This window comes from Cyanistes caeruleus, chromosome 4, assembly GCF_971803275.1.
Source record: "Cyanistes caeruleus chromosome 4, bCyaCae1.hap1.1, whole genome shotgun sequence".
Lineage (NCBI taxonomy): Eukaryota > Metazoa > Chordata > Aves > Passeriformes > Paridae > Cyanistes > Cyanistes caeruleus.
Window position 1 is genome coordinate 2,635,175 of NC_141704.1, and position 13,484 is coordinate 2,648,658.

Here is a 13,484-nt window from a genome sequence, read left to right on the forward strand (position 1 = left end):
CTCAGAGCCTAAGTCCAGCCCTTGCTGGCTGTGGCCTTTTGTTTATTTGCATTGTTTCTAGAATATAATTACTCTCTGCATGCCCATGGCACTGTATTATTGCCTTCCCAGCTGCTGTGATTCCTGCCATCCAGACATAGGCAAAAAAACCACCTTCCACAACCCCCTTCTCCTTGGTGCATCCTCTGAGGGGTTGTACAAACCCTGCTCTATTCTGCAGGCTAGACATCCAGGCCTCCTTGCCCCTGACCTCTGGTGATATTTATTAATTAAGCCAAATTATAAATTATAGCCCTCAGAGGTTCCAGGAGTGATTGGGGCTCCAGGACAGAGGGTACAGGGTGAGCAGCATGAGCAGATGGGAGAGGAGAGAGTGCCAGCAGCAAGCAGAGAGAAAATCCTGCTCCTAGGATCACTCAGATGGCTGCTGGAAGATGGCAAAATAGCCCCAGGCTCCTGCTCTCCCAGCTTTGTCCCAAAGGGCTGCTCCTGTGCTTTCAGACTGCTGATGCTCTTTCCTTTGCAGGTGAACTTCCTCCCCCATGAGGTTCAGTGTTTTGGAAAACACCCCTGCCTGCTGTAAAGCCTTCCTGGAGTTTCTCACTGGAGTCTCTCTGGTTTCCAGATCAAATTTTCTGTCTTTACCTGGAGGGATCACAGAATGGTTTTTGGGTTGGAAGGGATCTAGCAAGGTTCTCCTCACCATTCCCTTCCTCTCTGAGTGATAGCCTGACCTCAAATCAATTCTCACCTTCATGGGCCTCAAAGAATTTATGCCTGGAGTCTGTCTCTTCTCATTTTGTCTTGGCTGTTTGGTTTTTTAATCCCATTTTTGCAGGTGCAGTGTCCTGGTGCTGTGGTGAATTTTGGGCAGAGGGCTGCTCTTGGAGAGAAGGGGTGCTCAGCACCTCTTCAGTCTCGGGGTTGCAGCAGTTCTCATTTCCCTGCCCTGCAGCTCTGCTGACTCTGCAGAGCAAAATTCAGTAAAATATGGGGGTAAAACAGATACCTTTTTAGTAATACTTGAAAAGAACAATTTCTTCCTAGATCTGCCTAGTTCCTGATCAAGCCAGTGCCTGTTAGAAATGTGGATCATAACTCATCATGGTGTTCAGGGTCACCACGTGATGTTTCTGAACACAGGACTCAAACAGGGACAGCTTCCCTCTGCTGCTGCTCTCTCAAGGATGGGCTCCTTTGAAAGAGGAATGGTTGTGTGGGGAGAGCTCATCCCATCACTGCTCCATCCATCATAATAAAGGTTATTAAAAGCCTACGTGACCAGCCTGCCTATCCCTGCAGAGCTCGAGAGGCAGTCCTGCAAACTCTGCACTATAAGCTAGGTTTTATTAAATATTTGCTTGACCAGAGAGGCAAAGCAGAACAGGGTAAACATGACTAAAGTAAATGTGGGCTGACCTTTGTCCGTCATCCATCCAGCGCCTGCGGCTGCTGCGGCAGGGAGGGCAGCGGGAGGTGAAGGTGATCCTACAACAGCTTGGAAATTCTGGCTGCTGTGCGACGATTTTGAAATATTTGGGGTGGCATAAAAATGGTGGCTGCTCTACAAGCCCAGACCTACTCTCTCCACTACCAGATCTAATCAGCCTACGGGTCAAAAGAATGTGGGATTTATTCTCCCTGTTATTTTTTTAAGTAAATTTTTCCGAGAGCTGCACAGATCTGAAAAATCTGCACATCCAGACCTGTGTCACTGTCACATCTTCCTCCCTGCTGGGATCTGCAAACAGGGATTTTTTCCTTGCCTCCTACTTGTGTGAGCCTGGCTGTCATCACTGGTTACACCCCTGACTTCAGCAAAGTCACTCTGTGACAGAGGGGTTGGGATGGAGCTCTGTTTGGCTCGTGTCCTTTTTAAAATCAAGACCAGCTTTGTGAAGTTCTGCTCTGGGTGACAGAGGGATGAAGGGCCTGGCCACCAGGTTTGTGTGGTCAGCACTCATTGAGGGGCTTGGCTTGTGAAGTCTGAGCTGGTAGAACTCCATCCCCACATGCTCGGTGGGGCCATGAAGGGGTAAAGCTGTTCTTGATACAGAAGCAACCAAAAAAAGTGACGGAAAAGGGAGCAGATGGATGTGTTGAGTAGGAAGAGGTGTTTCCATGGGGCTTGGTGATGTGCCCACCAAATGTTTGAACCTCATACTGCTCCCATCACCATGGTTAAAACCTGGGAGATTTTAAGGGACTGAGTGGTGCAAGGAAAGCCTCTCCCCTCTCTTTGGAAAGGTACCAGGCTGGTCCTTGGGTCATTGTTTTTTCCTACTTCAGGGTGCTTTAGGCTTTATCACTGCGGGTAGATAAGCAGCCCCTTTCTCCTCAGACACCTGAGATTCCCAGGAGAGCTGGATCTCTTTTAGATGATGTTCCCTTGGCTGTGAAGTGGGCGGAGAGTGTGAAGCAGGTGGAAAGTGGTCTGTGGTGAGAGCCCATGGGAGGGAGGACATCCAGTGCTCCCTTCACTCCCAGCCCACTGCAGATGTGGCAGTGACAGCTGGCACACCACAAGCCCTGGGCCTGCACTCCAGGCTGGGCTGGCTTGAGGCAGCTTTGAGCTGGCAGCCACAGAGCTCCTGCCCAAACAGGCCCGTTCTGAACCGGGGTCTCCATGAAAGGATGTTAATGTCACACCAGAGCTGGCTCCTTCCCGGCAAGCTTCAAGGGTTGTGGGAGAGCTCAGCATCCATCTGGCCCCATCCCTGTTGGCAGATTCCTGACCTTCTCTAGGCTTCAGTGCCTCGTCCAGAAGAGCAGGATAATAATCCTTCTCCAGTTCTGGCATCTCAGATAGCAAATACACACTTGGGTTGAGGCTGGCAGTGCAAACAGCAATGCTGGGTGATGTTTTTGCCATTACCCTTCTGCACTTCCAGTCAATATTTATGCTGCACTGTGGGGCACGTGTGTGTGTAATGGAGAGGGAAAGGGTGCTGATTTATTACTCTGCTGTGTGATTTCTGCTTTTTCTCACAGCATCTTTTCTGTCAGGAGGGTTCCCTTTGTGCTGGTTTTAAGTAGAGAGCTCAGAGTGGAGAAAGGGAGGATTAGCAATTAAATACGCTCTGATGATGGCATGGTTGTGAAGGAGGGAGGAGGAAGGAATACTCCATAGTAATGTACTTTTGTTTCCTTTTTTCTTTGCTTGTAGGACAGAATCTGCCAAGGAATTGGTGTTTTGAAGAGTTTTACAGCGTCTAATCCTTGTTGCCTTGGGAATACAAACCTCTCTAATCATGTCGCCGGCCATGTGGAAATGGACTTGCCTGGTTTCTCACCTCCTGCTGTCCACCACAGTGTCACCTCTTGGCAGACAGCAGCCACCCCATCCAAAGAGGCCCTTCATCACCTTCACCGGGGAACAAGCGGAGGGAAACTTCAACCACTTGGTGGTGGATGAAAGAACTGGGCACATTTACTTGGGGGCTGTCAACAGGATCTACAAACTCTCCAGTGACCTGAAGGTCCTGGTGACCCACGAGACTGGTCCTGATGATGACAATCCCAAGTGCTATCCTCCCAGGATAGTCCAAACCTGCAACGAACCCTTGACGCCCACCAACAACATAAACAAAATGCTCCTCATAGACTACAAGGAGAACCGGTTGATAGCCTGTGGGAGTCTGTACCAGGGCATCTGCAAGCTCCTGAGGCTGGATGACCTCTTCAAGCTTGGAGAGCCCTTCCACAAGAAGGAGCATTACCTCTCTGGGGTGAACGAGAGTGGCTCTGTTTTTGGAGTCATTGTTTCTTACAGCAACATGGATGACAAGCTGTTCATCGCCACGGCCGTGGATGGCAAACCGGAGTATTTCCCCACCATCTCCAGCAGAAAGCTCACCAAGAACTCCGAGGCTGATGGGATGTTTGCCTATGTCTTTCATGATGAGTTTGTGGCCTCTATGATCAAGATCCCCTCAGATACCTTTACCATCATCCCCGACTTCGACATCTACTACATCTACGGCTTCAGCAGCGGGAACTTTGTCTACTTCCTGACTCTGCAGCCTGAGATGATCTCCCCACCCGGCTCCACCACAAAGGAGCAGGTTTATACCTCCAAGCTGGTGCGGCTTTGTAAGGAGGACACGGCCTTTAACTCCTATGTGGAGGTGCCCATTGGCTGTGAGAAGAATGGGGTGGAATACCGATTGCTCCAGGCTGCCTACTTGTCCAAGGCTGGAGCCATCCTGGCCAGATCTCTGGGTGTTGGCCCTGAGGATGATATCCTCTTCACAGTCTTCTCCAAGGGGCAGAAAAGGAAGATGAAGTCCTTGGATGAGTCTGCTCTTTGCATCTTTGTCCTGAAAAACATCAACGACCGCATCAAGGACAGGCTTCAGTCCTGCTACAGGGGAGAGGGGACATTAGATCTGGCCTGGCTCAAGGTCAAGGACATTCCCTGTAGCAGCGCGGTAAGTGAGGCCCCTGACCACCCCACCTTGCCCTCCTCATGTATTAACAGGTCTTGCCTTCAGAAAACCAACCTTCTCAACCCTCAAAGCAGAGACCAAGGAACTGAGACTGCCTTGTCCCAGTCCTGGCTCTGCCTCCAGCTCACCACACCACCCAGTTTCACCAGTTCACACCCCAGTTAGCTCATGGACAAGTTGATGAAGGCATTGGCAGACATGCTGTGTTTGCTGATGAGCTAAACCAAGGGCCTTGGGATATTTAGGAGGAATATGCCTGTTGTAGTTACTTTGTGGTGCAAATCACAGAGGTGAAATCACTGAGACCCAAGTGCAATTTCAGCTCAAACCTAAACCAAAACAGGACCTAAAGATGTCAGTGGCTTGTGCCGGTTTGTGTGCTGGTGTAATTTTGTTTCCCTGGGCTGGAGCTGGGGCAGGATTTATTCAGGGAACTTTATGAAGGCAGGGCTTCATTTCTTCCAGGGCTGAGAAGCACTGGTCATTAACCATCAAAGCCCCTCGCCTTCCAGTCTCCAGCCAGCTCTGCACTGAGAAATTAAAGCCTGGCTGCAGATCAAGTATTAAACATTGCAAGATTTAAGGGCAGGACTGGGGAAGAGGCTGGTCTGTCTGACCTACAAAAGGTCTGAAGAAATTGCCTCGGTTTATTCCGAGTGCCATTGCAGGAATGTGCACGGGGCTGGCTTTGATAGCAGGCACAGACATGGGCATTACAGCCAGCACCGCACCCGGGGCTGCAGGAGCCGCTTCCCCGGGCTTTGATTCCCATCCTTAATTAGCTCTTTCAAGTGAGAGGCGAGTTTGAGTCTGAGCAAAGGGAATAGGGAGAAACGCCAGAGTGCTTTCCTGCCCCTAATCTCCAGGCAGGCAGTGCTCAGGATATGGGATTGCTCCTTTGTGCTCAAGCCTTGTTTGCTGGGGGGATTCTTCTGATGCTCCTTGTCGGGACAAGGACGAACCATGAGGAATGTGGAGGGGAGTCTCATTGCAAGGACACTGATCCTGCCTTACCCTGTCCTAATTCCCCTTTACACCCCTCAGTGTCCTTGCTTGACCTTGCCTTGCTCTCATTCTCCCACACTGAAGGGACAAGTCCTTGATTTTAGTTGGGATCTCTTCTGCCTAGACCCACAAAGCTCCCCGTGGAGCTTTGCACAGGAGAAAGGCTGTGCCCAAATCTGGCTTTGATTTTTTTGTTTAGCCGCAAGGCCTGTGCACATTCAAAGAGCTGCCTTTAGATTTAAGCTGGGAGCTTCCCACTGGAGTTTCTTTCCTGGGCTCTTAAGCCTCTCCATGCATTTGCATATTTGCTCTGCTTGTGCTCCACACTAACATTTGCAGTGCTGGACCTCTCCAATTAGGAAGTTTGAAACCTCTCAGTCCTGCCTTCTGTAGCTTTAGACAGGAGCAAAAAAGGCCAGCAGCTTTCTTGTATCCCATGGGGTGAGTCCCAAGCCAAGAAAACTGATGTCAGACTGAGTAAGGACGGGACTGCAGGGGCTGGAGAGAGGGCACGGTGGGGAAAAGTGTTAGAGCATATTTATGAGTGTATGTCTTCACTGTGAATCAGAGACACTGCAAAAGAACCTGGAGATGCTTGAATTCAAAGCAGGAAGTCTGAAGAGTGTAACTAAGTAGGCTGTCCTCTCCTTAAATGAGCCTACTTAGAGCTGCTGGCAGGCCCTGCCTGAGATCAGCTGTGCTGCCTGAGGGAAGAGGTATTAGTGACTTGGCTGCTGAAAGGGGTTGCAGAGTCCAGCCACTAAGCTTGGAAAATATTTGATGGTTGGTGAAGTATTTTGGAGGCTGGATGTGTGTCTGTGAGAGCCTGGTCTCCTCTGCTGAGGTCCTGCTTGCCAGCCAAGCCCCAGCACTGCTGCTCTGCCACTTAGCACATGTGTTAGAGGCAGCTCTAGAAACAATTACAAAGACATCAGTGAGCCTTTCCCCGGGTTTGTGTGGATGGCAAATGTTTCTCTGCTGGTGCAAACAGAGGTTTAACCTGCCTAAGGTCCAGGCTGGAACTGAACTTCAGCTGTGCTGCCCTGCCTTCAGCAGCTGAAATCCTATATGAGAACAGGTCCAGCTGATGTGCTGGGCACTGAGCATTTCAAAGTGACAGAGGAGAGACTTGGATTAGGTGTTAGGGAGAAATTCTTTACACAGAGGGTAGTGAGGCATTGGAACAGCTTGTCCAGAGAAGCTGTGGCTGCCCCAGGATCCCTGGAAGTGCCCAAGGCCAGGTTGGACATCAGAGCTTGGAGCAGCCTGGGATAGTGGAAGGTGTCCCTGCCCATGGCAGGGGTTGTCACAGGATAATCTTTAAGATCCTTTTCAACCCATCATTCTGTGATTCTTTGTGGTATTAGCTTTAGGACTGAGGAGCTGGGTTCACTGCACTGTCCTTGCCTATCAGGTCTGGCTTTTAGTAACAAATATCCTTCTAATATTTCCAGTATTTCTAACAGGGCAATTACTGACTCAAAGGGGATCCACATGATGGGATGTGTCTACATGACAGGACACTTCTGCTCCTGCCTTGGTGCAATCCTTGCTCAAGGCCATTTCAGGGCAAGAGAAATCTGATGAGATCATTCCCAGCACTCTCCTAACCTGCAAATGTGCACACAAATAATTCCAGGGATGCAGGGGAGCAGTGTTCTGGCCCCCTGCAGCAAAGTCTGTAGCTCCTCTGGTCGGACAGCTTGGTTACAGCTGGAGCTGAGAAACCTGAGGTCAGGAAAGAGCTTGGCTGGACAAACTTTGTCTCATGGTCAGTACTCAGCAGGAGGCATTGGGTCCCCTGCAGGGTTGGATGTCCTGGAGACTTGTCCCAGTCTGGTTTGCAAAGGTCAAGAAAAAGTCAAAACCAAAAAAGCTCAGTGTGACAAGCCTGTGACTGCCCCATGCCAAGTGCCTGCTGTAGATGTCAGCAGTGTGGTAGCAGAATTTCTAGAGTGGGAGAGGTGAAGGTCCAGAGATGAATGGAGAATCCTCAGTGTTCATTCCTCTCCCATCCCTGTGTTACAGCTGTCCTCCCATTCATCTTCAGCATAAATCAGAAAAAAAATGATAGATTTTTATGTCTGGGCCGTTGATTTGCAAATTGGTGATGTTCACTCAGGTGATGAATGGTCTCAGGTAATACCTCTCTGCAAAAGCAGGATAATAGCTTATATTTAAGCAGCACACTTGACCCCAAATGCTTAGAAATTCACATAATCAGAGAAAAATGAGGCTGGGAAAAAAGGATTCTTATGAGGTCATCTGATTTACCCTGCTGCCCTACTTATAACGCTTCTGACAGATGTTTGTCTCACCTGTTCTTAACCTCTGGCTATGGAGATTCCTCTCTCTCCCTAAAATCTGTCTGTGCTGCGGGGAAGCTTTCCCTCATGTCAAATCTAAATCTCCTCTCTGGATTCTGAAGCCATTCCTGCTTATACAGTCAGAGGGCACCTTCAAACCCTTTGGCTCCTTGGACATGCAGGGTGTTGCCAAAGGCAGGGCTGTGCTGGAGGGGAAAAAAAAGGCTTCTTAGAACAGAAAACCAGCTTCACGTTGGGTGAAGAAGGCTGTGGTTTCAGTGTCCTTCATCAACTTTGTAACTGAGCAGCCTGATCTAGTTGAAGTTATCCCTGCTCATGGCAGGAGGCTGGACTAGATGAACTTTTAAGGCTCCTTCCAACCATTCTGTGGTTCTATGGCACTGTTGGAAAATGCTGGATTTCTTTGAAAAAGAAAAAAAAAAAAAAAAAAAAGGCAATTTGAGAGGAGGATGGAGATACAAGTGTGTCATTTCTGTACAGGAAGTGATCATTGGGGGATCTGTTGCTTGTCATTACAATGAAATAAGATGAATGGGTGCATTTTGAAGCCTGGTGAGAGTTCTACTCCTGGGATGCTCAGCAGAGGAGGCAGGGGAGCCTTCCCCTCTACCCTGGGGACCAGGCAGGTGAGCTGCTGTGAGACAAAAAGCGTGGATGAAGAAGAGGAGGGTGCTGGAGACTGACCCCAAAGCATCCTGAGGGTGTCAGGGCTGTGGGGAGATGGAGAGGAGCAGGGATCCTGATGGAACTTTGGCTGGCAACGAAGTGCCAAACCTGGGGTGCTGCTGCATGTGACCCTGGCTGTCAGCTCAGGAGCTGCTCACATCCCAGGGCTGCTCTCCTGGGAGATCTTGGGTTCCTCCTCAGCCTGATCTGCCTCCCAGCCTAGGAGACTCCAGCCCCTGCCATGAAAAGGTGTCTCCTCCACCACTGCAGCTTCTACCAGATATGCAGCACCAATATCTATCCAAGATAATCAAAGTGTCAGTCCCCAGCTCCTGCCTGGCTTCTGCCTTTTGCTGGTATTTTCTTTTCCTTTTGGCAGGAAATGGGGTTTGACTGTTTAAATTGCTGTATTCAGTCTCTTCCTGTTTTTCATGGCAGCGCTGTCACTTGGGGGAGAACAGAAATGTTTTCAAAGCTGACCAGCCAACAAAAGTCCCTGTGTGAAGAGCTGGGCAATATTTTCCCAACACTTTGTTACCAGAAGTGGATGTTTGGGTCCCAAGCCATTGTCTGACAAGTGACTTGGCTGTAAAGGTTTCCTGTGCTTCTGGTTGGTAACTCCCCAAAACCTCTTTGCAGATGCTGCTGGTGAAATCTCTGAGTCCTGCACTATCTCCATGCGTTTGTTCCTCAAGTGGGCTCTGCTCTCCTGCTCTCTCCTGCTCTCTCCTGCTCTCTCCTGCTCTCCCCTGCTCTCTCCTGCTCTCTCCTGCTCTCTCCTGCTCTCCCCTCATCCCCTGCCCATCCCTGATGCCCACCAAGCAAGCACTGCTGTTGTCACGGGGTTTGGCTGGATTCAGGAGGAGTCTGTGGATTAGTCCTTCCATGCTGGGTGTGTTTGGAGGCCAGCTGGGTGCACAGACATTTTCCTTTGGCAGAGTAGGGGTGAACCCTGCCTGGTCCTTGGGGATGACCCTTGGGCTCCCTCCTGCTCAGTCCCACCAGGTTAGAAAGGGCCATTTTCAGCTCAGGTGGTGGAAGGACTTGTGTGTATGGTATGGGAAAGTCAGCTTAACTCCTGGGAAGGGCAGAGATGGCCAACATTTTCCAGCCTATTTCATATTCCTCTTCCTTCCAGGGCCTCTGTTGGTAATCAGTGGTGTTAACAGGTAGGGCCAAGATTTTCCAGCCTATTTCATATTCCTCTTCCTTCCAGGCTTCATCATCCCCGGTGTTAACAGGAGACAGAGCACCCCTGAGACACCAGGATGGGGAGCAGCAGGAGGTTGTTTTACAGGGGGGTTGGCTAAGGCACAAAAGCACAATTTGTAACCCAGGGACTCCTGGATCTTAGTGTGGCGCCCATCTGTTGCAGGAGCAGGAGGGAATATCTTCCTTGCTCTTCCATTCCTCTCTGGCATGGTGGGTAGAAGAACAGGGTCATTTAGAAAGAAGGACCAGCTTGAGCTGCTGGAAAGGAGTGTTTCGAGGGAAAAAAAATCACTTTACAAGCAAAAAAGCAGGAATTGTCAGCCCTATCTATCACTTCTCCCATTTTCCCTTAAAAGTGAAAGGTTGGGGAAAAGGGAGTGTTATCTTTTGCTTAGTCCCTGGGAAGAGGAATGTGTGGAAGGAGGTCCATGCAATGCAGGTGCTTTGGCATTTTGCACACCCACCCCTACCCACTTCTCCTGGCTGGACGGGTGAGTACGTGAGCCTGACTCGTTCCCAGGGGAGTGGATCAATCACAGGGATGAGTTATCAGTTTCATTTTACCTCATAATCTCCCTCTTTGCCAGCTGAGCTATCCTAAGTAAATCCCTGTGTGTGTCAGTGCCACTGGTGCTTGCACAACAGCACTTTTTACTCATCCCAGCTGGACAGACCATGCACAAGTTTTGTGTACATGTCTTTAGTCCAGATTTTACAGGCTGGTGTTTCTGATTCAAAGGCTTTATGGACAGCCGAGGTCAGTTCTTGGTCAATTTTTAACAGCGCTTTCTTCTTCTTCCTCTGAAAATGCAAATAAGAGCAGGAAACCCCCGCAAAAAACTCCGATGTTCAGACTTTGGAAGGGCAGTACCCTCAGAAATGCCGTAATGCCTCTCTGGGAATGCTGACTGGAGACTGGGAGCCGGAGCAAACAGGCTGGTGGCTGCCAGATCTGTGTTTGTGCACTTGGTCACATCGGTTTGTGTTGGACGGCGTGCGCGGCGTCTGCGCGGGTTGGCCCAGGGACCCACCAGGCCCAGCCGCTGTGATAAGAGGTGACAAGTGTCCTCCTGCTGACACTGGGGGCTGGAGAGGGCGGAATCTGAGCTGGGGAGGAAGAGGGACACTGGGTAAGGCTCTGGCTCAGGGTTTCTGCAGCTGGGCCCTTTGGTTTGCAAATCTCCCCCTCCACCTTCCGCCTCCAGCAGGCCTGAGCGTCACCTCCCCTGCAAAGCTGGCTCTGCTCCGGGGCGGAAAACACTTCCACAGAGAGAAATTCCATGTTATCTCCCCACGTGAGGCAGCTCAGGGAGCTCTCTCCAGGGACACAGCTGGTATTTCTCATGGCTGTGGTCAGTGGTGGACGTGGCCAGAGATGTCTGGGGCCATGCTCCTCGGGCTAATGGAAAGCAATTGAGTTTGTGTCTCCAGTAAGGTCCTGGCCCCTCTGAACTGGGATTGAGAAATTCTCCCCACTGCTTTCTCTGTGAGGTGAGCCCAGCCAGCACGTGGATTTATCATCTCTTTTCCCTGGGTGATGGTTCTCCCTCCCAGGTGCCACGTCTCTTCTTTCAGCCAGCAGGGATAAGGACAGGCCTCTGCAAAGTGCTCTGCACTCCAGGCAGAGAAGAAAAAGTGGCTTTTGATGCTCTGAGGGAGAGCAAAACAAAAACTCTTAATCCCCTATATCAACAGAAGCTTTCATTTAAGGGCTGTAAACCAGGGCCTAATTGCGTGGAGAGGATGATTGCATTTGAGATATTAAGTAGGTTTCTCAGTATTAAACACCTGTCCTTGAAAGGATACTGCGTGACCAACGAATGCAGAAATAATTCTGGCAGTATTAATTACCTTCACCATGAAACCTCTCCTTCCCAAATCCTCATTGTCCTGGGGGAGAAAAAACCCCAAACATGCATTGGAAAATCCTTCTCAAAAATATTTATTTCCTTCCAAAGCATAAAACAGGAGGAAACCCTCTGCCTTTAAGTGGCTGGGTGCCAAACCCTCTCACAGAGCTGTTCTCTCACGTCTGAGTGACCCTGCTCACACAAAATGTTCATTGAGGGCAGAGCAGGACCCAAGGCTGCAGAGTGTTGTGTCTGAGATATTCCAGGCACGGCTCCCTCCCCCACCATCCATCCCATCCCTGCTCCAGTTGGCTCTGCCTGAGCAGCTCAGCATCACCCCAGGTGCTGCTGGTCCCCTTGTGTGCAGGTGAGCGAAGTGCCAGACTCTCCGTCCCTGCCCGCGCCATCTCCCCGCGCTCCTTGCCACACGGACAATTAGATTTATTTCTGGGAACTGCTCTTTCCTGCTTCCCCTGCCAGCAACCCAGGCTGTTTTCTTCTGTGGTCGAGCCCTGCGGTCGCCTGTGGCTCAGCTTTGCATTTTTGGAGGCCTCCACATGATCTCCTCACATTCTCTTCCGCGCCAGGAGATCGGCGACTTCGCAAACCTGACCTCGCGTTGCCTCGCCAGGAGGTCGCCTGGCAGGCCAAGGAGAATGCTTGTGCAAGAGGGTTTTTTTTTTAAATTAAAAAGGAAAAAAGGAAAAAAAAAAAAAAAAGGCAGAAAGCAAATCTCAGATGTCCTGGAAGAGCCAGAAGCAAAATGACTCCAGCTCCCTTGGTGAGGCTGATGCTATTTAAAGCAGCTGGAGCAGGGGAGGTTGTACAATGCCCATTCTGTTGAGGAAGGGGTTGAGGGGGTGCTGGATACAGCTTTGCTCTCTGGGATAAATCCTGCACAGACCCTTCCTTCCTCGCCTGATGCCATTGGAGCCGTCGGGGTGAAACACAGTGCAGGGTCTGTCTCAGAACTTGGAGACTCAGTGAAGATATTCAGCCTCTGGGAGCCATCTAATGCACGTGTCTATTTATTTATTATATCTATTTATGCCAGGAATATAAGAGAAGACTTATTTATTTTTCCCTCCCTGAAATTTCTCTGTTTATCCAAATTGCTTGGATGGGGTCTCTATTGTACCTGGGAGGATAGCACAGATATGGGTAGTGTGGAAATGGAGATGAAAAAATCTGTTTTACTCACAGAGAGATGCCTGAATCACATCTGACTGTATTCCTGCCCCAGACACTCCCAGCCTGGCACCTGCATGGCTTTGCTGTCTCAGCATATAGTTTTTGCTCTAAGTTTGTTTGAGAAGCATTTTATTAGGAATGGGACAATCTTTGGGTAACCTGGCAACAACTTTAGGACAAAATTTGTTTGCAGAGCCAGCACAGACCTGGTTGTGTAGCTGTATCCAGGTTCAGGATGGAGCTGGAGTTCTATTCCTGGAAGTGTTCAAGCTTGGATAAGGCTTTGAACAACCTGATCCAGCGAAAAGTGTCCCTGCCCATGGCACAGGGTGGGACTGACTGGTCTTTAAGTCCCTTTTCAAGCCAAACCATCCCATGATTCTGTATTTAAAGAAATACTCAACACTAGGAAAGGCACGACACACAGACAGGACTGGAACTAAATGGTAAAGACAGAGTTTCCTCTGTTTCCTCCATGCAGCACTGGGAGCTCGTGTAGCTGATGGAACATGTGGGTGACATTAGATCAGTAGGAACAACATTGCATTTCCCCGTTTCAATGTCATTACCCCGTCGTTGTCAGTGCTCCAAAATATAATAGGATTTGTACAGCTGATTTATCCTGTAAACAAGCAATATTAGCCAGGCACGTATTTAGACAAGGAGAGAGAGAGTGGGAGAGGCAGAGTGAGGGAAATGCAGCAGGGAATAATAAAAATTCACTCCTCCTAATGAGGGAATGACCCAGCACTCTTGGGTTGGGGCTGTTGCTCGGGATCCCACGC

General features: G+C 49.8%; 1 protein-coding gene across 1 annotated transcript in view; it reads left to right on the top strand.

Annotated features, from left to right (window-relative positions):
* Positions 1-3,171: 3,171 nt before the first annotated feature.
* Positions 3,172-13,484, top strand: part of PLXNA4 (plexin A4) — a 390,481-nt gene continuing 380,168 nt past the window's right edge. Inside the window, exon 1 of the mRNA XM_086886383.1 lies at positions 3,172-4,430. Coding sequence (XP_086742509.1) covers positions 3,252-4,430 — 1,179 coding nt within the window. The 5' untranslated portion in view covers positions 3,172-3,251. The remainder of the gene's footprint in view (positions 4,431-13,484) is intronic.